Source organism: Gasterosteus aculeatus, chromosome 9 (assembly GCF_964276395.1).
Source record: "Gasterosteus aculeatus chromosome 9, fGasAcu3.hap1.1, whole genome shotgun sequence".
In the NCBI taxonomy this organism is placed as follows: domain Eukaryota; kingdom Metazoa; phylum Chordata; class Actinopteri; order Perciformes; family Gasterosteidae; genus Gasterosteus; species Gasterosteus aculeatus.
Window position 1 is genome coordinate 19,121,430 of NC_135696.1, and position 27,929 is coordinate 19,149,358.

The 27,929-nt window shown below is 48.5% G+C and overlaps 1 protein-coding gene across 1 annotated transcript; it reads right to left on the bottom strand.

The window, feature by feature from the left end:
* Nucleotides 1-1,723: 1,723 nt before the first annotated feature.
* On the bottom strand, nt 1,724-27,790 carry LOC120825456 (uncharacterized). Its single transcript, XM_040187066.2, has 66 exons — nt 27,371-27,790; nt 20,381-20,548; nt 20,210-20,301; nt 19,921-20,042; nt 19,634-19,796; nt 18,537-18,659; nt 17,613-17,708; nt 17,394-17,522; nt 17,262-17,309; nt 16,095-16,136; nt 15,898-15,960; nt 15,735-15,809; nt 15,155-15,238; nt 14,989-15,045; nt 14,464-14,517; nt 14,273-14,326; nt 14,100-14,153; nt 13,948-14,001; nt 13,804-13,857; nt 13,670-13,714; nt 13,468-13,521; nt 12,835-12,879; nt 12,701-12,754; nt 12,570-12,614; nt 12,439-12,492; nt 12,265-12,309; nt 12,021-12,074; nt 11,251-11,295; nt 10,980-11,141; nt 10,850-10,903; nt 10,714-10,767; nt 10,580-10,624; nt 10,199-10,252; nt 10,043-10,087; nt 9,905-9,958; nt 9,326-9,379; nt 9,185-9,238; nt 8,894-9,001; nt 8,720-8,809; nt 8,592-8,645; nt 8,293-8,400; nt 8,085-8,192; nt 7,945-7,998; nt 7,806-7,859; nt 7,548-7,655; nt 7,381-7,434; nt 7,220-7,273; nt 7,071-7,124; nt 6,895-6,948; nt 6,678-6,785; nt 6,434-6,487; nt 6,057-6,110; nt 5,876-5,929; nt 5,532-5,585; nt 5,346-5,453; nt 5,190-5,243; nt 4,974-5,027; nt 4,783-4,890; nt 4,600-4,653; nt 4,463-4,498; nt 4,327-4,380; nt 3,887-4,193; nt 3,607-3,719; nt 3,417-3,485; nt 2,551-2,784; nt 1,724-2,482 (listed from the first exon to the last, which is right to left on the bottom strand). The coding sequence occupies exons 1-66, from the start codon at nt 27,450-27,452 to the stop codon at nt 2,336-2,338; spliced, it is 5,193 nt and encodes a 1,730-aa protein (XP_040043000.2). The 5' UTR covers nt 27,453-27,790; the 3' UTR covers nt 1,724-2,335.
* Nucleotides 27,791-27,929: the final 139 nt, after the last annotated feature.

Below are 27,929 nucleotides of genomic sequence, written 5' to 3' on the forward strand. Positions count from 1 at the left end.
CCCAAAAAGCTGTTTTTGTTATTTCCTTCAGGGGTCTTTTCTGCAAAACCCAATTTTTCTTCTCTTGTCAAACTTTTCAAAGGAAAGAGAAATATGACAAGTAAATAAGCAAAATATATCTTACCGAATCAGGACTTCTCTAATAAAATAACCAAAAATAAAGTATGAATATCAATAAACTTTAAGCCTTGAAAGGTTTTATAGCATAATTAGAAGATTTTATAACGTCGCACACCGATTTGGTTTTGGGACATTTCTTTTTAGCATCGATTTGCCATGTTATGAAATAAAAAAGGGATGAAATGATTATTACAGTCACTATTAGAGTATTTAATTTCATCAGCGGGAGGATAGAATTGGTCTTCTAACAGCTGAGGCTAGCTAGCTAGTTTACATGCTAGTATGCTAGTCTTTAGCATCAAACACGTAGCGATATTTAACATGTTAGCATGACTGTTTGACCCTGGTGTCTAGATGAAGTCAGGAAATCTCTCAAATTATAACTTTACCCTCTTAGGACCATAAGTTGTATTTTTAACCAAATGTTAAAACAAAAAACAAACAAAGACGGACCTACCGACCACGTTGCTATCATTAGCCACGATGCTAACATGACAGTTGGTGGTTTCAAATAAAAATAGAGATCTAACTTCTTCGCTTTACCTTTTTTTCCCTCAATTCTTTCACATCATCTCTGTGGACACTGACATCTATCGCCAGTTTACACCAACTGGAAAGTAATAAAACATTAAACACTGTTGGCGCTTTCCTGAAAAAGGTCGGGTTTACAAGCTGCAAAGGCATGAAATATGCACACTCCCATGTTCGCTCTCACCGAGGGTGTACTTAACCCCAGACATCCCTCTACCGGCTTTAACCTCGGCTCATCTATATTTATTTGGTAAAAGAGTGGCGGCCGAACACCGGCTTCCTCTCATTAAAGTTTCAGCGTCATTGTTTCCCACGTTACTGAGAGAGAACGAGGGGTGAGAGCACAAAGGGCCACGTGAGGGAGGAACAGGAGCGGGAAGAGAGATGCCGACAGAAGACTCCTTCGCTTGAGACCGGAAGCTAATGAAAAACCCGACCCGGAGGCAAGTTCCATTCCACGAAATACACCCGACTCGAACGTGACAAAAGAGAGTACAGGACGTCCGTGTGCGCGGCCGGAGAACGTTTTTTCTTGCACAATTCAAACTCGCCGTGTTCCGCACGTGCAAAGAGCTTCATTATGTCGTCGCCGGGCTTTTAACTAGAACTCAATTGTATGATCGCGCCAAAGAAAAATCCAGTCGCTTTAAGAATAAAATGAATGCTTTTACCAATCAAACATTTTTCTTCACCTTTTTTCTTTTCTTTATATGATATAAATATTTGTGGCTCCATTTGAATTAAAACCCGGCTTGTGGTCAGTGGATTCAGTGACTAATCCTCTGTGACCCGTGTAAACCAAAGCTATTTACAATCCACGCAACGGTGGTTGAGATGTTTGACTTAAGTAATAAAAAATGTGCACTCATTATCAGTGTGTTGGTGTTTTACGGGTTAGTTCACATTCACCCAAATTACAGAAGGACATTATGAAAAACAGATGGAAGTGCAGACCTAAAAACTGCACAATGAAAAGGGTTCCTGCCTGGAGAGCAGCAGATGGTGTCTCTGATCCTCAAAGCTTCCTCTTTGTTGGCTTTGCTTGAAAAACATTCAATAAAACTGAATCTCCTCATACTAACTTGTACATAATGTACTTTTATTAAAATAGGTTTCTCAGTCACTTCCCCACACAACTGTACACAGAAAGACCTTGAGGCAATCATATACCACACTTTGGTTTGTTATGTTGAAAAATACAAAACAAGGCTTCACAATATATATATATGTATATATATATATATATATATAAAAAATGCACTGCCCCAGTCCCCTTTTACAAAAGAATATGTTCCCGCGAGGAAACACATAATAGCACCGTGATGAATTACACTCCAATATACATCACATAACAGATCATTATAACAACATGACTACAACAAAAAAACACAAAAAACACAGCAAATTGAGGTTTTTATGACATCAAGAAAAGTTTGTGAAGACGGGATGGGATCGAGTGCATAGATCAATGAAGGTATCAACGGATGGAACTCAAGGAGCGATACGAGTGACGATACATTTGAGTATATCATGTGACGTGTGAGATGGCCGAGGTGAATAAATGAACAGGAACACTGTTGTAGGTAAATCAACTTATAAATATGTGGCATATGCGGCAAATATTTTCTCCCTGCATGTAAAAAAAAAATACTAAGTGTCCACGGCTCCGTTTGATGACCTCCGGTTAACCGTTGAAGCAGACCGGGCCGACTTGAAAACCAAATTTCTGGTTCCCCTTCCCGAAATCGGACACGGCCACGTCGACGATGGGGAGCGTGTTGGAGAGCGGGGCATCAAATTCCAACACCGTCCTCTCTTGGCCCGAGCGCGTCTGCAGCAGAGAGACACAGTTAACACACGTCCGCGTGCGCGTTCACGCCCGGCAGGTGCGACGCTCACCTGACACCCGTCGTACAGCGCGCTGATGTAATGCGCGTTCTCGTGCGTCAGCTCCTCCCCGTTGGCGCCTCTGAAGCGCAGGGCGTGCTCGTGGCCGTAGCTGGCGACGTGCAGCCAGGCGGCGGAGTTCAGGCAGTGGTAGGTGAAGGTCTGCTTGGCCGTGGCGCTCAGCAGCTGCAGGAAGGTCAGCTGGACCACGTGGAGCGGAACGTCGTCCGACCCCGAGTAGGAAATCTGGGAGGGCGGAGAAGGCGGGGGAATCAGGGCGGGGCGGGTAAAGCGTGCGGAGGAAGGCGGGTGGAGTAAACTGTGTAAATTGTGTGCATTTTGAGCCTGGAATTAAGACTGAGTGAGTGAAAAAAAAAAAACATGAATTACCTCTAATGAGAGAGAAAGGACATTCCGTCATAATCCGTTAGATTAAAAAGAAAAACTCAAACCAAAATCTTAATAATTTATACGAATGTACCATTTTTGTTCTCCTTGATATCTAACTAAAAGACGAAATCGACTTCACGGGCGCGACATCAGGCAGCAGTCGGATCGGATCATTTTCCGATGCAGTTCATTGCTGTTAGAGAGCAGGCGGCCTCGCTCGGCTGTAACGATGGATGACTTGATAATGAAAACTGAGCGGCGTTGTAAGTCACTTTGAAAAAATGTCAAAAAGTTGTAAATGCCAATTTCATCACCCAGTTATTAAAACGCTTGAGTGGCTTTCAGAAGCCAACAAGTGCTGCTAATGAGCGTCGGAACCGAAGACGGCTCCCATCTGCAGCAGTGATTAAACTCTTTCACATTTAAAATCCTTCTCCGCGAACACACGCGGACGTTGATTGGTATCATAGCAGAGCGTCACACTTCACCTGTTTTCCTTTCCTGAATTTACTGTACCAGGTGTCGGGCTTCTCCCCTTTCCAAGCTGCTAACTTCACCTGATGGGAAGACAAGCAAAAGTTCCATAAATCAACACACAGGTGACGACTAGAGGCGGCCGTTCAGTCTGCTGCTGGCTCTGAACAGAGTGTGTGTGTGTGTGTGTGTGTGAGAACTAACCGACTGGAACTTCTTGTCAGGATGCAGACATGTCTCTCCCTGTGCAGTGAAGTTACAAAACACCTTGAAGGAGTCTCTATGGCAACCCTGGTTGGGATCTATCCAGTACTCACCTGGAGAGAGAGAAAGCAGAGGGGAAGAGAGCGGACAAACAGAACAAGTATCAGCACCAAACAGGAAAACCACATAGAAATATAACAGTCTGAATAAGATACAGATGAGACGAGTTCAGAGATGCAGACTGAGAACTGTGAAAAGAAATGGCGAGCTGATGGAGTACCATTGGGGAGCTCTGGGTGGAGGAGCCACAGCTCCTTGCAGGTGCGGGCGGGGCTGTGGTACGTCCCCTGTGGGTTGCGCAGGCCGTCCACCTCCACCTTCATGGAGGACAGAGACGCAAACACCTCCTCCATGCCCTCCTTCTCCTCCGTCGCACCGGCGTCCTGGCCCGCCTGGTCCCCCTGCATCCAACCCTCCTCGCCCGCATCGATCGCCTCCTCCGCCTCGTCGAGTGCGGCCCCGTCCACCGAGGTGTGGGTTCTCCTCCTCCGCCCCGGCAGAGGGGACATGCCGACAGCCGGCTTTCCCTGAGGAGAGACGAGGAGGTCGCATTCAGGTGGAGGCAGCACGAGACACGCAGAGGGTCTTTTTTTGTTAATTCTAAAGCGTGAGGGTTGTGTGGTTGGTTGATGTACTGCGTCTGTGGAAAGCGGAACCCACCGGTGGTCCTGGAGGTCCGGCGGGCCCGGTGTCCCCACGAGGACCGGTTGGACCCTAAATACAAAGAGAAAAAGATGAATTCGTGGTGGCATGACGCTCCAATGAGGGAGTACTGACTGAGTGAAGCAGCAGTTACCAGGTTTCCTTTGGAGCCCTTTGTACCAACAGCTCCCTGCGAGAGACATAAATAGTTCACGTCAAAGACACAAAAGGGGGAGAGGAACAGTGTCCAGGTGACTGCTTGTGTCTGTGAAAATCATTTTGTGTACTCACAGATAGACCGTTGGGGCCAGGAGGGCCGGGGGGACCTGATGGACCGACCGCACCCTGATATTAAACACGAAAGAAACAGAGAAAACGTATTACATGGAAATATATTGAGTAACACCAGCTGTGTCCTCTAAAGCCAGTTTGCAATCAAGGTTTTTGTATATTGTTAGTAAATGTTGCCAGCACCTCGTCTCCTTTTGGACCCAACAGTCCCTGGTTTCCTGGCAGTCCTCTGTCCCCCTTCTCTCCGATGTCCCCCGGTGGCCCTATCAGACCTATGAGACCACCGTGACCCTGCACAGGTGAGGAACGAGCTGAAGGTCAAAGTCGGGGTCAAAGCCGGGTTGAGCGTGTACATCTGTTGAGTATGGACGCACCTTGTCTCCCTTTCTGCCGTGGTCTCCCTTGAGTCCTGGTAATCCCGACGGACCCTGGGGGACGGAGTCGTGAAGGGATTAATTGATTTATCACAGAGGAGATGATGAGGAGAAGATCATCCTGCTGCGACAGGACATCAGCTGGATATTTTTTTATCTTGCTGTCCTTTTTTTTCTACTATCATTATATCAATATTTGGGTTTTAGTCATCTTACCATGGGACCTGGGGGTCCTGTCTGGCCAGGCGGCCCATTCAAACCCTGCTCGCCCTGCGGGACACACACACACACACACACACACACAAAACATTTTTAACCTCCATCTCCATCACACTCGGCTTCAGCGGCTTCGCTCGTCACCGCGTGACTTACTCCAGGGCCGGGGATCCCTCTTAAACCTTGTGGGCCCGGCTTGCCGGGGTGTCCCTGGGCCCCCACGGGCCCCGTCTTCCCCACGGGACCCTCGAAACCGGCAGCGCCCTGAAAGGAAAGAAAGAGCAGGGTGACCCCTCAGGAGCTGCGATGTTTCCGCTCAAAGAGTTGTTCCCAAAGACTCACCTTCGCCCCTTTCACACCCGCCTTCCCGTCTTTGCCTGATTTCCCCAAGTGGCCCTGGAGAGCGACAATTTAAAACATGTTAAACACGCATCGATGCACAAACCCTTTTACCGCTTATACTCTTTACTCGCTGCTTTAGAACGATTATCTGCTAAATATCTGTTTTGTAATACATATTTAAATAGCATTGTTGGACTGAGACTATTGCTAAGCTGCGGACGAAGAGCTTGAAAACTGTGAGAATGCAATAAGAAAAAAAAAGCCCCGACCTCGTCCTCACAGAGAGAGAGACGGTTTGAATGTTTAATTCATCATGTGGGAAGTGAACACAAAGACACACAAACCCTTCGCCCAGGAGGTCCAGATGGTCCAGGTTCTCCAACTGCTCCAGGTGGTCCCTGGGAAATAAGAAGCAACTGTTATACAACCAGCCATTGACTTGCATGATGACTGCATCTTTCACGTTTATGAATTAACGGATGCGATGGATGTTGTGGTGTGTGATGTAGAAGGGGGGGAGCTCACAGATTTCCCAGGGTCCCCCGTGTCTCCTTTCGACCCGCTCAGACCGTCCACACCCTGGCGAGGTGAGAGAGATAGTGGGCAGATGAAAAATACACTTGATATGCTAGATAAACATGTGATGATGGCTTTATGGCAGCAGGGAAGATGTTAATTATGAGACATCATAAACAAGAGAAATAAAGTAAAGATCCAGTTTCATTAACAGCACGCTGTTTTAGTGGTCATGGCTTTGTTACCAAAATACAACCGTTGGTTTGAATAACTATTAACATATTGCCATTAGACAACCAAAATAAATAAATGCACCTAAAAGATAGAAGAACGTTTTGATAATGGACAAAGTTGTTGAAGAAGAAGAGAGCGAGGGAGGAACTCACGTTGGGTCCGGCCTCCCCCTGCTGACCGAGGTCCCCGGTGAGGCCTGGAGGACCCTGAGAGAGAGACGAGATAGCTCAGCAACTTGTGGTCAAGCATCCCCGCGTGTTCAATCACGTACTGCCCTCAACATGTTCTCAAGATGAAAAGGGAGAATCCATCAACGGCAAACCTCACTGAGGTTTAGAGTTTCTAGATGTACGGTTTTATGTTGCACCGTCTACATTATATAAAGGCGATTCTCACAGAGTTTCCCTTGGCTCCGTCCTCCCCCGTCAGGCCCCTGGCTCCTGGAGGTCCGGCTGCTCCCGAAAGCCCCGTGTCTCCCTTCTCCCCCTGGTCCCCCTTTCCTCCCTAAGGCAGCGAAGGAGCAGAGCGGGCCATTAGAGAGGGGCCGAGAGGAGACGAGCAGAAGAAGAAGCTCCGGGTGTAAGCTGAAGATAACGGGAGCGAACCAACTCACCAGTCTTCCTGGAACTCCCACTGCTCCGGGGTCTCCCGCCTCGCCATCCTCCCCCTGCGAGAGAGAGAGAGAGAGAGAGAGAGAGAAATTTTTTGGGTGACAAATCCAGGGTGGTACAGTTGGCTGGGGAGGGAACAACGTCGTCACTCCAACGGTGTAACCGTCCATTTCTTTACCTTCTCTCCAACAACACCTGGCTGTCCGATCATCCCGAGTCGGCCTGTCGGACCCTTCGCGGAACAGAAGGAAACACAGCATTCATACATACTTACATGCATACTGCTCGAATCAATGAGGATGTATCAACATTTTCTTTGAGACTTACCTGTCCCCCAATGGGTCCTTGAGGCCCGGAGGGGCCTTGTTGACCAGGTGGACCCTAAAAAGGAGAAAATACATTTTTTTGCAGTTGGTCCATCTGTGCGTATGAGGGGGAAAAATGTGGTGTAGATAAGAAACAGATCTTCAAACAGGATATAAGCTCACCATTAGCCCCCCATGTCCGCTCTCCCCCTTCTCCCCTGGTAGGCCGGGCATGCCCTGAGGAACACACGCACAGACACGGGGTACGAGGATATGAGTGCACATTGAGAATGTCACTCGTTGTCTGCGCTGCGGACGCCACTCCGATGGTCCACATCGTGGAGTCTCACCTGTAATCCTGTCGGTCCTTTGGAGCCCTTGAAGCCGCGGAGTCCCTCGTCTCCTTTCGGACCGAACATGCCCTGCTGGCCCCGGGGGCCCCGCAGTCCATCCACCCCCTGATACGCACAGGAGAGAGGGCGTCTTTATGACTTATGAGTGTAAAATCTTTAAATAACTTCCTCAATTTTACGTAATTGCGGTTGGAACTGTCTTTTTGGGCGGGGACAATACAGACAAACAAAATATAAACCGGGGTTTGGACTCACCGGCAGTCCTGGCTGACCGATCACACCTTGAGTGCCGGTGGATCCTTGGGGGCCCTGTGGAAACAATCAGACCTAATCAGATCTACCCAGGCGTGGGCAAACAGTCTTTGCTGACGTACTCCTCCGGCTCCAGACTCACGGTTTCCCCTTTGTCTCCTTTGCTGCCTTTCTGGCCGGATTCCCCTTGCTCCCCCTGGGGAACGAACACGACATGTGTCACCACAGCACAAACACTCTCTCTCTCTCTCCGCTGACTCGCAGACACACGCGCGGTTTCACCTTATCCCCGTCGTCTCCGGGAGGCCCAGCAGGGCCCGTGGCCCCGAGCATCCCCACGGGACCCTGGTCTCCGTCCTGACCCGCGGGTCCCACCGGGCCCTTCTCTCCCTGGAACACAGACGCATTCAACAGCCGTTATTCCACATCAGAGCCAAATACACAGCTGGTAAAAACCAATAAGGTGGCAAAAAAACAATTTGTTTGTTACCGGCTCGCCCTTCTCGCCCATTGGTCCGGGTCCTCCGATGGCTCCGCCCCGGCCAGGCTGACCGATGGCGCCGGCGGTTCCGGGAGGGCCCCTCTCACCAGTAGACCCCTACGGACAGGACATAAGGCAGTGAAGATTCACATTGGTGGTTGATTGAGTAGTTGAAAATGTTTTGGTCATTCATGTGAATATGTTCAGAGGGAATAATAACCATGGCGTGTGTCATTGGACTTCTAAAAATAAAGTCCTCCGGAATATGAAGGATATTGATTCTAAAAGAGGTCACTATTGTAACTCACGATGGCTCCTGATGATCCAGTAGGTCCCGACCCTCCTTTCAGACCAGAAGGTCCCTGGAAAGATCGTACCATATTTGAACTATTCAGCAGAAATACTTCATCAAGTCATTTGTATTTGTGTGTGTTACCATCGTCCCAGGAGATCCTCGGCTCCCCCTGAACCCTTTTAGTCCTTGAGGGCCACTTTTCCCAAATGTCCCAGGTAAACCCGGATCCCCCTGGCACGCAAAAAAAAAAAAACATTGTGCGATCAGAAGACAAACACTGAATCTACAAGAAGGTAGCGATCAGTCCGTACGTACCTTTCCACCCTCCTTCCCGGCGGTGCCCGGTAAACCGTGCTCCCCAGGTACCCCCGGGGCCCCTGGGTGACCTCGGTCCCCCGTAGGACCGGATTCACCGGATTTGCCCTGAAAAAGGTAAGAGTTGGTCATAGATTTGTTGGGGCATCATTTTGCCTTGTCTGGTATTTCTGGCTAGCGACTTTAGCCCCATCCAGGCACGACCATAACGTTACCTTACCTGAGGTTTTTCATGCAGCAACAAGATAAGACTTTCTCTGCATTACGAAACAGTCACATAGTTGAACTCACCTGTGGCCCCACAACACCTGAGGGTCCCGGAGGCCCTGTCTTTCCCTGGAATCCCTGCAGTCCCAAAGAAAGATGGATGGAAATCACAATTTGGTGTGTGGTCTCTGTGTATGAACTCTTAGGAAATTTGCCCTCACTCACCGGCTCTCCTCTTTGACCTGGGTGACCTGGAAGACCGTCTTTCCCAGCTGGACCCTACATACACAAACACACACAAACCCATGCACAGAAAACCACATGGATACACACACACACACACACAAATGTGAAAAGAACAAGGTGAAATTAAGCTCAGGGTAAAAGGTACTTGATTTAGTGAGCTGTCAAATATTCAAACATGAGTGCGGGAACCTCCCCCTGGAGTTGATTCATAGCCGCATATGAATGTGATTTCTTTCCGGTGACTTCACAGTCAGGATTACTTTATTTTTTTATAGTCCTGAAGCGGGATGAAGTTTCGATTCCTTTAAATCTGCACCGATACAAAATACCGCCTGCCATCCACTCTGCTTGCTAGGTTTAGGACAGATTGTCTTCACCGTGCAGGCTTGGAAATGAATGAAGGCTTGGAGAGGAATGTTCGGCCTTTAATAGGATTATAACGACCGTATACACCTTAGGAATGATCCATTGCTTTTGTCAATGGATGGTATGCTATGCTATGCTAAGGCAGCAGGTAGCATGTAAAGCTAAAGACCGTAGCTAATTAATTTAACTCACGCCTGATCCTTTAGGTCCACCCTCTCCATTCCTTCCTTGCGGCCCTTGAGGCCCCTAAAAGAAAAACACATATATCCCTTATAACCGTCAATCAATTAACTGTTTGATTAATACCACGTATTAACCATGTTTTTTTACCCTTTCACCGGAAGGTCCTGGAGGTCCGTCATTTCCGGAGGTGCCCTGTGAAGAAGAGTGGAGAAGAACATGGGAGCAGAGGCGGAGAGAAGCAGTGCTGGTGTTTTAGCAATGACTGATGGGGCCCCACTATTGGCTGAGAGAGAGTCAGCTGACCTTTTCTCCCGATTTCCCCGTCGGCCCTTTTGCCCCTCTGCTACCTCGTGCACCCTTGAGGGGGAAAGAAACATGTTTGAGACCAAACTCAGGGCAGCGTTTGACCGGAGGACACGAGGGTAGAAGGTGGTGACTCAGATCAGAGTGAACTGCAGCCTTGTGCCTCAAAGGTGACAATGATGAAGCCAACAGATCTCTCAAACAACTTTAAAGCTTCAATAACTGATTCCTCTGGCTACCAGGGGGCAGCAGAAACACACAGCAGAATAGCATTAGCATTTGGTTGCCTTTCCAGGTTCATAAATCACTCTCTCCTTTTAGCTCTGTTTTTGTTCCCCACCAACCGGTAAATATTACAAACGGAATTGATTTGAGACTCACATTCGGACCCCGCTGGCCTCCGCCTCCTGGTTGTCCTGCAGGACCCTAAGTGACACCACAAGAGACAGAAAATGAATGGGAAAAGTCTAATTTCATGATACAATGTGATCAATGTGCTTAAACCTTCTACTCACTTTCTTCCCTTTCTCTCCTGCAGCTCCCACTGAACCGGGAAATCCGTCAGAGCCCTGAAGAGAAAGACAAAGGAGCATGAACTACATCTAGTATATCTGAAACTTCTATATTGATTATTTGAATCATTCTTTTTACTTTTGGCCCCAGTCGCCCTGGATATCCCGGCAGCCCAGGAACTCCCAGTTTCCCCTGGAGAAAGACAGAGTGACTTATAACTCGTCCAATACAACTTTAACAATATTCATTTATTGTTTTTGCTTTGTACCTTCTCCCCAGAAGTGCCAGAGGCGCCCCCGTCTCCTTGAGAACCCATCTGTCCTTTGGGCCCCTCAGGCCCGTCTTCCCCTCGGCCGCCCGTAGGCCCGTTGTCTCCGTCGTCACCCTTTGCTCCCATCTCCCCTTTTGACCCTGGGAACCCATCCTCCCCCTGCAGACACCACCATTTGGAGGCAAAAAAAAGATTAATCCGGGATCACAGGCGACATAAAAGTCCAAAACGTTATTATCAGACACCCCGAAGGGGCACTGGCTCTCACCTTTTCACCTTTGCTTCCCTTTAATCCTCTTATTCCGTCCGCTCCCTGTCAACAGGACACAAAGTCAAACAGGAAGTCACCAACAAAACATAAAGTGATGATGTCATACCACCGGCTGTCGGTGGTATCTGCACGAGGAAGCGAGAATATCAAAGTGCCAGCCTGCTTTGCCATTAAACCCTAGTGGCGGTTGCCGGTGGAAACCATCACCTGCTTATGGTTGACACCAGAAAATGACTTGGTGAGCAACCTCAAAAGCGAGCATTCATCTCGTTTCATCCTCTTATCCCGCTTCCAGGCTCCTCAAGGGGGACCCTGAGGTGTTCACAGGCTGGATGAGACATGAAAAGCGTCCGCCGTGTTCTGGATCTAACCCGGAGCCTCTTCGCCAGCACGGACGCGGCCGGTGCCACCTCTAAAGGGACGTCCTCATCCGATGCCCGGGCCACTTTGCCAGTCCGCCATACGAGCTGCCGTCGGACGTCCGAGCTCCTCTCTCCATCTCTCAGGCTGAGCCCAAACAACCTACAAATGAGGCTCATCACGGCGCTTGTATCCCGAGTCTCGCCCCGCCAATTCATTTCACGCTCCGTTTTACACTCGTTCGACACCCCGAGATATCCAAACTCCCAACCCATCGAGCGCCACCGGGTGATTCTTTTGATTTACTGAACGCGGCTTCAAAAAGGTTTTCTTTAACCAATAGAGAATAATGACACTCGTCAGGTGACGTTAAATCCACAGCCACGGGAATCTTCTGCATGTCCCACCTTAACTCCTCGCTGTCCGGGGTATCCGACGGGGCCCTGCACGCCCAGGGGACCCTACAAGTGAACAGACACACATTAAAAGGAGCAGCTCCACATTTTTGCGACTATCAGCACCCTGGTTGAGACTTGGACGAGCGCATTGATGCCGCTCTCATATGTGTCCGTTGAATATGCGTTAGCTTAGCTTAGCACAGAGACTGGACACTTGGGCCGTTTAGGAGACTGTGGCACACGGTGTACTTACCGGCAGGCCTTTTTCACCGGGAGTCCCTTCTCTCCCGGGGTGACCCTGATGAAAAGAGGACGTGTTAATAAGTAGTTGCGCTTGCAGTGATGTCCAAAGGCAGGAATGCTGTGTGTTTGTGTGTGTGTGTGTGTGTGTGTGTGTGTGTGTAGGTACGAACACGCGCGTACTCACTGAGGGCCCGTCGTTCCCGGGTAAACCCTGCACCCCTTTCTTCCCTTGAGGCCCCTGCAAAGCGAGGATCAGACGATCTATCACGGCGCCGTCACCCCAACCCCCGACGACTCCAGATACAAGTGTCTTACCTTCTCTCCGGGGAGCCCCACTAACCCCTGAGGACCGGGGAAACCCTGCGGGAGAGGTGGAGCGTTAGTGTGTCTGTGCGTGCGGTCATGTGACCGAGTCGACGTCGTGAGTGACCGTCCCGCGCTCGTACCACAATGCCGGGGTTGCCTTGCTGTCCGGGTGCTCCGACCTCCCCCGGGCCTCCCTGTTACGGACAGGAAATGATGTCACGGGACGGAATCCGTTATCTTCTCCGGCCTTCAGTAATACCGGCACAATACTCACCATGTTTCCCTTTGAACCTTGACCCCCGTCGATTCCTCGAATGCCCTGTGAGGAGAAGAAGGAGGAGTTGGTGCGTCTGTGAGGGGAATCGCAGACTGCTTTGAGTTGTTATTCATCGGATGAAAATAAATAAGGAAGGTGCATGTTCCTCATGTTTGATTTATGAGCCTTCTGAGACAACAGCTAAAAGAACCCCCCCCCGGGTGTTTGGGCCATTCCACTTCTCTGCTTCAGGCATCTAAAGTTGAATTTTATACAAATAGAAAAGGTGCTTCCTCTGTGTGCATTCAGATGCTTTCAAGCAGTAACTCGTGTTTCTGCGAATGCAAACGGCGGAGGAGCAGCTCGGGGGGGTTCGTTTCATCACATGAGATAAGAATCGGATAACATTGAGTCAACATATCAAGAAAAACGTTAACATCACAATTAATTTGAATGATTAGAAATAATATTATTGGTGGTTGATCGGATCAATGCTGAGGGGAGGGAGCAGGATAATTACTTGTATTTGATCTTTTTCACGGTTGTCGAGAATGGAGACGAATGCGTGTGTGTGTGTGTGTGTGTGTGTGTGTCTGTGTGTGTGTGTGCGCAGAGAGGTTACACAGTAAAGCGTGTACATTTCCCACTCACAGACTGGCCTTGGGGACCTGCACGACCTCTGGGGCCGTTCAGGCCTCTGGAACCCTGCAAAACACATCACAGTTCATTTGATGTACTTGCATGTACTCGTACTTCTGTCGATTGGAGTATTGGATGTTAAGAAGGAGAACATTTTCAGAAAGTCCTCTCTACCTCATTGTGTCTTTTTTTTTTATTGTGTGTTAACACTTACAGCATCCCCTGGTTGTCCTCTTGGTCCATTTGGACCCTCAGAGCCCTGTGTGATAAAATATACATATATATTAAAACATCTTGTACATAATCACACACAAAAAAACAACAACGACCACCGGAGTGACCTCTCACCCTTTCACCCGGCTCTCCAGAAGGACCTACGGGGCCCGGCTTTCCCCTTTCCCCCTGACGAAACACACACACACACACACACACACAGAGTTATCAATCAGGATAACAATTAACACCACTCACTTCATTAGCCAGATGACTTACGTTGTGTCCTTTGTTTCCAGGGAGACCTGGTAAGCCATCAAAGCCTCTGTCCCCCTGAGAACAACACATAGATCATTTATATATTTATATATTTATAAGGACTCGTTTTAGACACAAGGTAGAGGACGGTGTGAACATCAGTTCCTCTCCACCTTTACTCCAGTCTCTCCTATCATGCCACGGCCGCCGTCTGCGCCCGCTCGACCCTGACAATCACACACACACACACACACACAGTAGTTAGACATGATTTGATGACCATTCTGTAGAACAAGAGCATGCTAATATACATATATGTATTTAAAAAAATACTAAATATTCTCACCCTTTTCCCAATTCTTCCGCTCTGACCTGGTAAACCTGTCTGTCCTGGAGGACCCTGGGGTGGTGGTGGGTGGTGGTGGTGGTGGTGGTGGTGGGTGGTGGTGGCGGGGGGGGGGTGAAAAGAGACTAATTCAAAGAGCTGTAGAAAAAAGGAGCGAGGGGGTTTGTTGCCGTGACAACCAGCCAACTTACCGCTGGCCCCGATTCTCCGCTGCTCCCCTTCAGCCCAGAGGGACCCGTTGCACCCTGGGAAGGAGCAAGAATTCAGTTGCTCAGACAAGTCCGCAGGACCGCATGCGTGTGTATGCGTGTGTGTGTGTGTGTGTGTGTGTGTGTGTGTGTGTGTGTGTGTGTGTGTGTGTGTGTGTGTGCAAACGCATGTTTTCATGCATACAATAAAAAAATCAACCTAATATCCGACTTGACCTGCAATCTAAAATGCATCAATAGTCTTCTGCTCTCGCTTTCATTGAACTCTGTCTGAGAGACTTCCTGAATCCACAATACATGTTGGCACTAATTAGAGGTTATGTGTAACAGGTAGTTTGCAAACACCACAATTAATAAACATGTTAAAACAGGTGATACCCGGATTCAAAATATCCAATATGCGTGGGTTTTACTGCCTTGTTATGCATTTGTCGGCCTAAACTGTAGGTCGCTATCGACGTAGTCTTGAAGATGAAAAGTAATCCGTCTCCAACAGATCTCACTCACCAGCGGTCCGGGTCTTCCCCTGAGGCCGAGCGGGCCCGGAGGTCCCTTCATAGCCAGCTAGGAGAGAAGGAGTCAGACAGCGTCTCACACACACACATTCGTTGTACATGAGCGCTCCGCTTTGTGTGTTTCTGATGTAACGCTAGTGTTTCAGAAGCGCGTGTACCTTGGTCTGTTGCAGGATGGCCTGAGCCTGCGCCTCTTGCGCAGAAACCAAAGTCCCTAACTTTGAATCACCACTGGACTGGAACTGTACACACACACACACACACACAACATGCTTTTAAGAGGAACTCAATACTCCACCCAGTGGCCAATGTGTAGCACTGCAACTCCAGTTCTGCATAAAAAGGGGCAAATGGATGAGATTGAAGGAGAAATCCGAGTCATTGAAAACACATGGTGGCTTCCATGTGAGGTTTCTGAATGGTTTCATGAATAAGAAATAACATGTTTTGGCCTTCGCAGTCACTGGGTTCAAATCAAAACGAACACCCGAGGACGTTTAAAGGAGATCAATAATAGGACGTCTGACTGATTTGACCCTTGGGTCAAACACTGAGGAGCGAGACGTTTGATGGAACACATGTTGCATCCGGGCTCAGGAAAGTTAAGTAAGCCAGCCCATCTCTCAGTTACGACATTCAAACATCCCCATTGGCCCCGGGGCTCCGCTGAGGGTCGATGGGACCAAATAACTGCGGCCCGAGAAGGCCGAAGGCAACGCAGACGTGTCTCGGAGTTACCGGTATGAGCATGATGTTCCCCGGGGGACCTGGTATCCCGTCGGCTCCGTTGAGGCCGGGACGCCCCTGCGGACCCTGAGAGGAGACAGGAGGAGGAGGACAGTTATGGAGACACATTGATGTGCGGCGTCTGAAGGAAGCAAACCGAGGACAAAGTCCTCACCAGCTCCCCCGGGTCTCCTCGAGGTCCCACTGGTCCCGTGATTCCTGAAGGCCCCGGTTCCCCCTGCAGCGAAAACAAACGCACACCACAAAAAACACGGACGAGTTAGACGGGATTCTACTCCATGTTTAATTGCAAGCTTCCAATTCCATGTTGAGAGCCCCCAAGTTACACGTCATGCAGGAAAACTGACTGACCTCAGGTCCTGGAGGCCCGTATGGTCCTGTGATCAGCGTTCCCTGCGGAGACATTTCACAGAAATGTGGTTGATTAAGGTGTGGACGTACTGCACACAAGAGGAAAAGCTTACACGATGCAGCGAGTGGAACCTCTATAGGAGAAAATGGCTGCAGCTGTTTTAAGAAATATCAAGAAGATACTTTTCTGCCATGAGTGTGATGAGTTAATCTAATGTGGTGATGACTTAGTTGTATAGATGTTTTAGGGTTACATTATTCTCACGGTTATTGGCATTTAGTATGTGATGTTTTTATATTTTTCCGATTCATTGTGGGGTCAATACAGGATAAAGACCCATGGAATAATCCAGATCATACAGTTAGAAAATATTCTAATACATCCAGAGTCTTTAAAGGGACAGTAAATCACTGCATGAACCAAACGGCAAAATAACGGTTAATAAACGCAATTTCTTTCTTTTTCTTTCATCTTTTCTGTTTTGAGCTCTCTGCTGAACAAAGTTTGTAACAGCGGCACAGTTTCTAGAGAGAGATCGAGACCTTTTCAGAAGTTGAGAAGAGTAAAGTGATTATTTCAAAAAGTCTGGTTAACCTCCTGATGCATTGCTGATTGTCTTAAATCAGCTATAAATTATTACCGAGGCTGTGGGCTAATTAGATTTCTTCCCTTTAAAAACCGAGGGAAATGACCCTGAGCTAATCGCCATACAAGAAGTGACAGTCATGATAACAGTTGATTCCTGAGAAAAGGTCTTCATGCTCTCTTTCCTCCTCAGCTTGGAGAACCCTGGACCGTCCTTCCCCACAGGTGTCTTTGCGGAAGCAACATTCGAGGCATCTGCCCAAGTTTCAACTGAAAGGCCTCCTGTTGTTGCCTGAGATACTCGCGTGGACGGTGTAAAAGCTGACGGGCAGTTTATAAGCTGTTATTAGTCAGAACGTTCGCTCCCGACAGCCGACGCGACGTTAAAAAGAACGTTAAAAAGAGAAAGAAAAGGGGGAGAAACGTCATTTCCCGCCCCGGTTTCCCAGGTAAAAAGAAGTGCAGCGGGATTCTCTTTGCACTTTTTCTCGTTTGTTCCCGTCTTGTCTATTAAACCGAATGAAACCTTTCAGAACAGAACATCCAGCATGTTTTTAAGCCTGTGTGTGTGTTTTCCTCACCGATCCCAAAAGGCCCGGCTCTCCTTTCTCTCCTTTTTCCGGAATGTCCTAACGAGAGGAGAAGGATGAAGACACACATGAACAAGAGGCCCGAGCCGCTTCGCGTAGAACTTCGGGCGGTTCGGGTGGTACCAGCGCGTTGACGGCGTCCTCTCGCTGCCTCTCGGCCGGCCCGTAGCGCTCGTCGTACTCCTCCTCGTACTCGTACTCGCTCTCGTGGTACGGGTCCGTTGCGTTGTCGTAGTCTTCGTACTCTATGATCTGTCCGACCGAGGGAGACAAAGCGTGAGCGGCCTCAAACGGGGAGTAATAAAAATTTTTTTTAAAACGCACAAAAAAAAGGAGTCTCACCTCGTACTCGGCGACGTTGGGACCTGCCGTTGCCGTGGAAACGTAGAGGTCGCTGTAGTCAAACTCCTCGTACACCTTCTTAGGTGCTTTCTTCACCTGACGACCACAACAGATCAAAACAGGGAGGATGCAAACGTTTTGTTTACACATACACGACACAGGATTTGGGGATGGATCAACTTGTAGAGACGGGACGCCAGTTTTAAGAGATGGAGGATTAAGTTATCAGATTCCTCCAGCAGTCCTGGCTGAGTGCTCTGGTACATGAAAGATGTCATGAAGAAGCCAAGAAATAGAGTATTTTTTCAGGAGAGCCTGTTTAAAGGCGTGAGGGCTTCGTCGGTGTGTCATCGGAGTGCACGTATTCATCCGCTGGCCCGTCGCAGTAAAACAGCCGAACGCAAGAGACCCGCTGAGTCTGGAGCGCGCCAGCCGGGCAACAAATCAAACAGCGAAAGTGGATTTGAAACCTTTTCCCGGGAGACTGAAGCATTGCCAGAAAGAGCCTGGCCAAGTGTGAATAGAGGGTTGGATCTCAGTACAAACAGATGAGTCAGTACTTTAGCTGAAAACAGCCCAGGTGCCCGAGTGATGCTTCTCTGGCAGAAAGTGAAAGGAAGATGTATGTGTGCTGAATTTTCGACCCTCCATAACACGAACGCTTCTTTCTTTAAATTTATGCTACCAGGAGTATTTCTTGTCGAGAATATTTGACTGTAAAATGATTAATCCACTCTTTTTTTTGTCAGATAGCATTTCTAAACTGTCCATCAATACGTGCAGTAGTTGCCCCTCAAACGAAACATGAAGCGGCTCCTTCCCCGATTTGCAGCATCCACCTGCAGCGTGCGCATTGTGAAAGACTTGAGCGCGGCCCATGTGGTCCGACGGGCTCCCGTGATTGGCTGTGTGAAGGGGGCTCACCTCCTCGGGCTCCGCCAGTATCTTGTCGTAGGGCAAAGGGGCGTCGCAGTCCGGGATGAAGTCCCGACAGTACGTCTCTGCGGCTCGGGGGTCATCGACGATCAGCAGCTGCTGGATGTCTCCCTGTGTCACAACAACACACACACACGCACACGCACACAAGGTAAGCTGAGCTGTGACTCGGCACATTATGTCACTGCTTCAAATCATATGGAAGTGCTTTAATATTGAATTACTAGACAACAAGGATGTGTGGGATCTGTTTTCAATGTGCAGCAAAATATGAAAACACTGAAACGAAAGATAAATAAATACATAGGTATCATTTCATTAAATTGCCATCTGCTGCCTGCATCTGTAACCGTGACCTTGCATGAAGGACATGTCTGCAGCATCGGCCTCCCGTGTCAAAGGGAGCTTTGTGTCGCCGCTCTGGAGGCGATTAGCTGCCAGCCTCGAGCGGGGGGCGATTCAGTCCGCAGACGGACAAAGACTGGTTCTCCCTTTCGTTCACACGTCCGGACACATGGAGCGGAGTTATTCTTTTTAAACAGATGGAAAACCTGACACTCAGAAAACAAAGGTCGACGAGCACACTTGGGATCTGCCTGAATGACCTCACACTGCCCAGGACGCAACAAAAAGACTAGAGGAGCTAGAGGAGATTCTTCTCAAAGTGCTTTATTGGAGCATTTTGTGAGGTTAAACTGGACTGTTCAATCACTACTGGAGAGCGAGGGGAATCATTCAAATCATAGGACATCCAAGACCCTTTGCATGCCTCCAAATCGCCTGCAGCTTTGTGAACGCCAGCAATGATGGTTTGGAGCTGAGCGAAAGGCGCAGTACATTCTCACAACCACCGGAGGGCAGTGAGAGGAGAAAAGCCTTTACGGCAACACATCAGTTTAATGGATGGATTGAATCAGCAGCAACAAGCGGAGTTGCTTCTTCACACTTGCAAATAATCTGAGGTGGGTTGATGCTCCACAAGGTGAGATTATGCCACTCACCATCCACTGCACGGCGCGCGCACACACACACACACACACACACGCACACGCACACGCACACACAAACACAGTAAATGCACAGACCTCGAACACGTCGGCGTCCAGCAGTCGCGTTCCGAACACGGTGGCCCCCTCAGTGCTGACGTGGGGGTCGTGACCTCTCAGCAGGTCCAGGGTCTCCAGTTTGACACAGTCCAGGTAGAGAGTCACCGACTGGCCCTCCACACTGTAGGCCACTCTGTGCCACCTGGCGGGGAAAGCAGAGAAGAAGAAAATCACTTCCTGTCCTACTTCAACTTTCTCGGGAGGTTTAAGGTGAAAACAAGGTGGAAACAAAAAAGTACTGTGTGTGTTTCCGTGTAGTTACCCACTTGCCATCAGCCAGGTTGATCTTCCTGAAGGTGGGGTACAGTTCCGGAGGTGGCTGACTCTCGTGGTCCTCGTACAGGAAGACAGGAGAGCGGCCGACCTCCACGCCCAGCTGCTGTGTGCCCTGAGAGACGGGCGGGACAGAGGATGATGGGAGTCAATGAGGCTGGGAGGAGGGACATGTAGTCCCAAAGGGTCCACGTTTGAATGGTAGGAAAACAGGCAGAAATCTGTCGAGCTGTTGAACATGTAAGTCTGGCTTCGATCACCGTAGCGCGTGCGATGCGTTACCTGCGAGTCGTACAGCGAGAGGAGGAAGACCTGGGAGCCTTTTACGGCTCGGACCGTCGTCATCACGGAGAAGTCCACGGGAAATGGAGAATCTGCAGGAGAAATGCGCACGCACTCACATAAGGACTGAGGAGCACACACTGGGTCGTCTCGCGAGGGGGGCTGCATTACCGGGGAAGAGCTGACTGGTGGGCGCGCTCAGCTGAATCTTCTTGTCGATCCTGAAGGAGAGGTCCGTCACATTTCGCCCCTGCCGGCTGGTGCACAGTCCCGACTCCAGCGACACGCCCTCCATGTCCTCCGACAGCTCCAGGACGCTCAGGACGTCGAGAAGGTTGGCTACAAAAGAGGGGAGAAGGACCGGTGGGTTCGATCTGCAGTTTGTCGTCATCGTCATCACCACCGGGTCCGGAACCTTCGTTTGTGAGGGTATCTGCGCACGCGAGGTGAAGACTCACCTCCCGAGTGCAAAGTCCATCCGGGTGGACGATGAGCATTACATTTCGTTTGGATGTAGGAAAAGTGATCAAGATTAAATCCAGTTGAAGTAATCTTTAGTCGTTGCCTTTAGTTTAGCTTTGCTCACTGATTGAAAACCAAAACTACTCTTAAGTCCCGTTATTAGATGCACCATTCGATATATCTCACATCATAATGGCTTTTAGCTCATTTTGCAGTTTTCTAACTCAAAACATTCTCTCGTCAACCTCCTTTCCAGCTGAGCAGAGAAACGTTTTCACCGAACAAACTCTCATAAGCCCACGATGCATTTCCTACCAGATGACTTGACTTACTGAGCAAAAGCAAAAATACACAAACAAAGAACTTCCAGTGAACGCACACAACAGCTTTTGCGTGACGTCACCTCTGAGACATGTGGGTCGTGCAAAGGCCCTTTGATTAAGCTGCCCTTGTAAACAAACTAACAAACCACTTTCATCAGTCGGACCATGTGCTCCTCGTCTGCCTCTCTCTCCGTCTGCGACGTGTCGTTGTAGCAGAAGCTTTGTGTATTCTCATGATTACACCCTTATTCGCAATGACACATGCACCAATCATTACGCAATAAAAACTAATACCCGAGGGCAGTGATTAATACATGTGTTGGGTCGCTGAGCGGAGACAGAGGAAAGATGGCGGAGGAGAGGAGGGCATGCCTCTACTGGTGTTTTCTGGGGTTTATGTAAACTCTCCATCTGCTCTGCACCTTTAAACACACACACACACACACACACACACACAGGTTGGCATGGCGTCTGAGTGCCAGATGTACTTGTTGCTCTACTTTCCTTGTTTGTCCGTCTGCCAGCCCGACTGCTGTGTGTGTAATTACGTCTTTTGTGTGCAGGAGGGTGGCGTATTATTTTTCTGATCCACAGAGAACTACACTATCAAAACCGTCTGTAGCTCCACGAGCTGAGAAGCGTCTGTAAAAAGTTACCCTTCAGGGGATCGTTTGTCTTCAGGGATTTCTGCTCCGATGACTCGCTGCAGACCCAAAAGACAAAACATGCACCGCTTGAGCGCAACAGTGGAAAAACTGTCCAGCGGTGTGATGACAGTAAGGTCTTTGTTGACTGTAACAAATCGGTCCAAAACAGCTCTGACCGAAGGAAACTAAACCCACCAGCTCCTGCAGAGTAAATGCAGCTTCGCCTTGTTTGTTTGATTCTGTACAATAAAACAAAGTGTACAAACGACATGCGGTGGCTTTATAGGCGTCCAGCGTTTGTGCAAAGCTACGCTAAACGGCTTCATATTCCCCCCCCAGACGGCAATGTGGGATCAACGGGATTCATTTTTATCAACAAAAACATTTACTCTAGATATTTGGCGCAAAATGATCCCTTTCTAAGCAAACGGGCGCTGAATGGTAAATACATCCATTTTAGGATGTTGTGTCCTGGAAAGTAAATGAGTAAAGCTCAATCGGCCCCTATTGGACGTGGTCAGCGCCCTGGTGGTATTGTCTTTATCATCTTTCTGGCCAATAGGTAGCATGTCTAGCTCGAAAAACACTCCTTTCTTAAAGGCCTACAACAAAAGGCTACAAGATAGGACCTGGTGTTCAGACATGTTCGAGCCACGGTTAGATTTAAGGTGACACGGCTCCTGACACTCATAAGCGGTGTGTAGGAGAAGAGGGGTTTCACTCGTACATACCAAGAAACGATCTGACATCTGAATGCAGCAGAGGACAAGATGGGACACGGAAACCCTCTGCTCGTCTGCACTGAAACACGTCAGGTGCTGTCCATTCTTAGCATGGATGAGTACGGCAGAGTACAGCAACCACGTAACACACACACGTTGTAACTGTACTGTACACGGTGATGTTCTGGTCTTCATCAGCTGCCCGTGTTTCCTCGAGCCTCCTAGTCGTGGTGGTTTGAGGGCATCAACGTGCAGACACATGCAGAGGATGTCAGATGCAAACCTCGATGCAAACCATCAGCAACGACAGAAATGCGAAAACATTTGACAGAAACAAGAGGTAGTGTTGAACCGCCACCGCTCAGATCCCCGTCCCACTTCAGCTGGCTCTGATCAGAGAACCACACTTGATAGTCTCTACACACACACACACACACACACACACGTGCAGTTACTTAGATTAATCCTTAATATCGGCTGCAGAGAGACGGGAGAAGCTTGCAGACGGCGAGAAATGTGCCCATTAACTCCTTCGAATAACTCTTGTTAAAAATCGGACATCACCTTGAAGTCCTGACATCTCCTGACCCCCCCCCCCCCCCCCCCGTTCCAACCAACAACATAAGATCTCACAGACATTCATACCAACAAAAGTCCACTCTTCCTCTCCAACACAGATCAAAGCATGGTGTGTTTTGGGTAGGAGCCAAGCATGAACCACACCGTCTTTACCCGATCCAAGTCAATCATTTCTTCAATCAGCGACTCATTACATCACGCGTCACGTCGAGTTTGTTTCACGCAGCGGGGGTTTGAAACATCCGGGCGAAAGCTTTTAAGCGACTGCGGGTTTGGTGTTTTTGGATAATGAGCTGCAGAGACGCATCGCAGAGACCCACGTGACAGAACAAAACAAATCGCTGGCAGCGCGGTAAAGAACAGCCAACAAATCAGCAAGTGAAACAACGAGCGTCATCGGTGATGACTCAGCCGTTTTAAGCTTTAAACTTGTCTGGTAGGAAGGGAATTAAAAACAAAATGTGATAAATGGCAGGAAACAGACATGCTAGCAGCACTCTGAGGCTGAATGCTTGTAAACGTTCTTAGGTTTATTACTATGTTATATCGTGAAAATCGACAATATCAAGGCAATCCATCCGAATGAGTATTTGAGACCAGACTGATGGACTGAAAGATAATAAATATTCAAACTGCTATTGACTTCTGTGTAGACTTTAAGACTCACTCACTCAAACTTGAATACATTTTTTTCAGTATGTTATAATTTCAAATATTATGCCAGTGCAGATTTGAAATTGATGGTTTCTTCCGATCTCTGGAGCGTTGATGGAACAAAAAGAAAAAGAAAAGAAGCTACATGAGTGACTTCCCTCGGGGCTAAATGTTTGAATCTCTACGAAGTGAAATTCCAAAACACACCTACAATTACAGCTCAAAGACAAAGAGAACAAAACAGAGGCGTTCAGTGCAACTTCAAAGACTTTTGAGCAAAATATAATATAAGCCACAGCTTGCTTAAATCTCTTTTGGATTCTCAGTTTCTCTTCAGTTCTGTCTGTTCTGACGACTGACTTCTGCCCTAAAAAGGCGCCACTTATTAACCACAGCACAGAAAGGTTATTTATGATGATCATTTAGTAAATGATGGTTCCAAATACAGTAAAATATACCATGAAGTAGGGAATGCTTTAAGGCAGGGCCACCTTGTGATGGACAAGTCCTCCGCAGTGCAAATGTGGTCACTCCTGCTGGCTGGTCGCCAAAAAAACAAGCCGGCGACCACTGAACACGAGATGGCAACGTCCGAAATGCAGGAGTCTTGGCTTTAAACTCCACCAACCAAGTCACGCCATCTACGTCCATTTCTTTTCAATTCACGAGCCATTCCAACACTGCATCTCACTCGATCCCCCTGACCACCACCGTACGGACACACGGGGTTGTTTTCCCCGGGCCGCGGTGCCTTTTGTTATTTTTTATTGAAATGCACAAAACAGACGGTCACTCGCGCTCGGAGATTGGAACCACATGAAGCTCTGCTGCGCACATTGTGGCGAGGAGACACCCAGAGCCTCCACGGGGCCGGCACGTATGGCGGTGAAGAGGAAATGGACATTCCATTATGTTGCATCTTCCCTCTGTTGAATTCTACCTCATCTACAGGAATATATTAATATAGTTATATCCCTACTTACCCAACCTCTCTAAAACTGATTATAACACGAATATATGTTGGACCCTCCACAGTTAGCTATGTTGACATGTTACCATGGTCACTATTCCCATTTAGTGTGCAGCGTGCAAACACACTACGGCCCTTGACGCTGTGGTTTTAAATGTCCTTTAGTGGAAGTGATTTACCGAAGCACAAAGCTATTAATAATAAGATATTATTAAAAAATCATGCACTTTTATCTCTTTAGGTTTACAGTATATTGCTAAAACAGTACTGAGACAACTTCTAGTTAAAGAGGAAAATGACAACAAGTTAACTGTACTATTACACACTTAAAACACTTAGAACCAAACACAATAGTAAGCACAGCTGAAGCTGATGAATAACATCGGTTTTGCAAGTATTCATAACCCCAAATATTCCACCTGATGATTCCACTGTTGAAAATATTTCCCCTTGGACTTCCTGAATGAAACCCAGCTGCTGACAATGTAGAAAGAATACGATTTCCACTGCATCAAATGTGGTAAAAAAAACTACTACTGTGTTGCTTCTATTCAGTGACGTCACAGCGATTCCCGTCATCTGTCCAATCAAAACCCCCCGCTGTGACATCACTGACTGGGGGTGTGGCCAGGGAGCACCATTTGTTTTTATTAACCTATGCAGACCTCTTTTTGTCAACATTTATTCTTTAACCTTCTTATTGAAATCTAAGTAGTTCAAGCTGAAAAGGTGAAGCTTGTCCACCCAGATAAAGTGTGTCTACACATACGAATATTACTCTTTATTCCGCTATCATCGTATTGGCATAAATTGATGATGATTTTTCTGCGAGAGGAGTTACAAACTCCAGGTTCAGAGGGTGGAAGCGCCTCGGGACAGACGGGGACACGTTTGACCGTAACTTGACCACATTTCTCAAATATCCATAATCATAATTCACACCCGACCCGCTGACAGCCAGGTGTGTGATCGCATTTTAAAGAAAGCAACAACAAAAAAAGAACGAGTGACGCAGCAGCAGCAGACGGCTGATTTACGGCGTTTCTGACAGAGTTTGTCCGTCAGCTGAGCAGGAATGTGAGCAGAGTGGAAGTGTGTTGAAGTATGTGCATATCTGTGGGTTCCTCTTTGCCAGGTGGGTTATTTACCAATAAATTCCTCCGTACGAGGCTGTGACCTCTGACTGCCAGGTGCGAGAGCCCCGACCCGACTGGGCTCGACCCCAGATGACCCCGAAAGGTCCCGGGGTCCCATTAGTAACACCGCTAACGACCTTCACCGGAGGAGAGATGCGCGATAACCAAAACCGCTAATGGTCATTGAGGGCCGATCGAACAAACAGGAGGCTGGTTTTCGTTTTTTTTTTATCTGCAGCACAAAGAGTCATCGAAAGAGAAATTCTTTGAAGGCAGTTGGGGGGGGGTCGCGACATGAATACGTCTCGGCTTTCCTCCCTCGGCGTCAGGCCCCCACGTGGAGGCAACATGGCGGAGTCTTTGCCCAGTCAACCGCTGGCTGACTCTCTCGCCGCTGACGTAATCCCAGTCGGATGCTGCCTTGCAGATGAAACGCGGATGTAAGAGGAGGAGAGGGAACCGGTTTAGAGCCGCAGATGCTGCGTTGAATCCACGAGGAAAATCGATTTGACTCTTTCTCTGAGGTCAAGAAGTGACTTTGAAGTGTAAGTAAGTGGTTTTTAAGTTAAAAAACCCTCTTTCATTCATCCCCCTCGGGCCGTGAAACAGTCTGAAGAAGAACTTTAAGGGACATGACATGTTAATCAATTAGCTTTACAGTGCAGAAATACTTGTGCTAAGCTAAGCTAACCTGCAGCCGGCTTATTGACCTTTCAGATGGAAAAGAGGAGGAAGGAAAACATGGCTCAATCACTCCATAATCAACTAGTGCTATTGATTGAAAGCTTCCAAAAAGCTGCTAAAGGGAATAAACAAGAAGTGACTGTTAAATCAAATCTCTCCAAAGTCAAGCATGAACTTTGACACCCAAAATGATGGGGTCTTAAAACTCGTCAATTCTACGAACGAAACTGAGCTGAAGTAGACGTACAAAATATGTGGAGGTCAAATGTAATATTTGAGCATGACCCGACTCGTCTGTCCTGTCCTGATTGACGCGCGCGGTCCAACTCGGGTCAAAGCAGACACCGAGCGCTTGGGTTCCACGGCGGAGCCTCGTGGAGGCCGGATTAAGTTACCGCGTATAGGGATCACTCAGGTTTTTATGGGCTCGTTTATGGCGCATCGGAGGATTGAAGCGCTTTGTCCTCCGTGGAAACACAACCCTGCTATACGTCAGCGACACCAGGCCCTAAAAGCCCCCCGAGGAAGAATCCAGGGATCCATGTAAGCGGTGCAGTTCAGCACTGCTCCCTTTGATCGGTGCCCCATTACCTGTCCAGGTGGAATAAAGGCATACACAGCGATGCAGGTATGAAGGGCAAGTCGAGACATATGGTGAAAATGTGCAGCAGAAGATATCGAGGTGCTCTTCATCGAGCCGCATGAGCCGCTCGGGGGGGAAAAAGCATTCCAATTTATGGAAGCTCAGTAGAATATTTATATCTTCTGGGTGGAATGGGGGAGGAGGGGGGGGGGGTGTAGGATTGTACCTATATGACAAATAAACGTCAACATCTGTTTGCACGAATAATGTCCTGACAGGAAGTGTTTGCAAACATTCAAACGTTTTTTTTAAACTTCCATTTAAAAAAAAGGCTTGATTAGTTCAGTTGAACTGCTAATTGTTTGCAGAAAAGCTACAGAGTGTTTAATATGTGAGCCTACCTGCTCTCGAGCTGTGAAACGCCGAGAAGAAGAAGAGCAGCAGCAGCAGCCGCGTCCCGCGCGCCGGACTCCATCGATCCATCTTTATCGGATCGCGTCCTCGGTGTCCGCGCGACGCCTCCACTCGGCAGGAAAGGGGTCCTCCGCGCGCGAGAGCTCACAGGAACGCGCTGCCTCGCGCCCGCGCGCCTCCCGACGCGCCCGGTGGTTAATTAGCGGCGCGCGTGCGTGCGCGGCGGCCGGTTTAATTGATGGAAGAATGCACGTGTTTTAGCGCGGGAGGCCGAAAAGTATTCTTCAGTAACGGAAGGTCTTCCTCTGCTGGCTCGCAGATGATTCTTCTCATAACATCCCCCCCCCCCCCCCCCCGCTCCCCCTCCACCCCCATCCTCTGGAGAGACCCCTCCCTCCCCCCTCCCAGGATGGGGCACGTGGAACCGAGTGTCCGCGCGTGTCATTATTTGCATCACTATTGTCTAAGGGATTTAAGGGGTTATGGTTCTATGCATGCGCGACACATTAAAACGCTGTATATGAGTGTGTGTGTGTGTGTGTGTGT

Excerpts from the sequence above, each read along its gene's own strand:
- LOC120825456 (XM_040187066.2), bottom strand. The coding sequence starts at position 27,452 with ATGGATCGATGGAGTCCGGCGCGCGGGACGCGGCTGCTGCTGCTGCTC. Across the intron at positions 17,310-17,393 it reads AGGACGCCGTCAACGCGCTG|GACATTCCGGAAAAAGGAGA; the intron begins GTACCACCCGAA and ends TCCTCTCGTTAG. Across the intron at positions 9,959-10,042 it reads CAGGACCTTCCGGTGAAAGG|GGGCCTCAAGGGCCGCAAGG; the intron begins GTAAAAAAACAT and ends TTTTTCTTTTAG.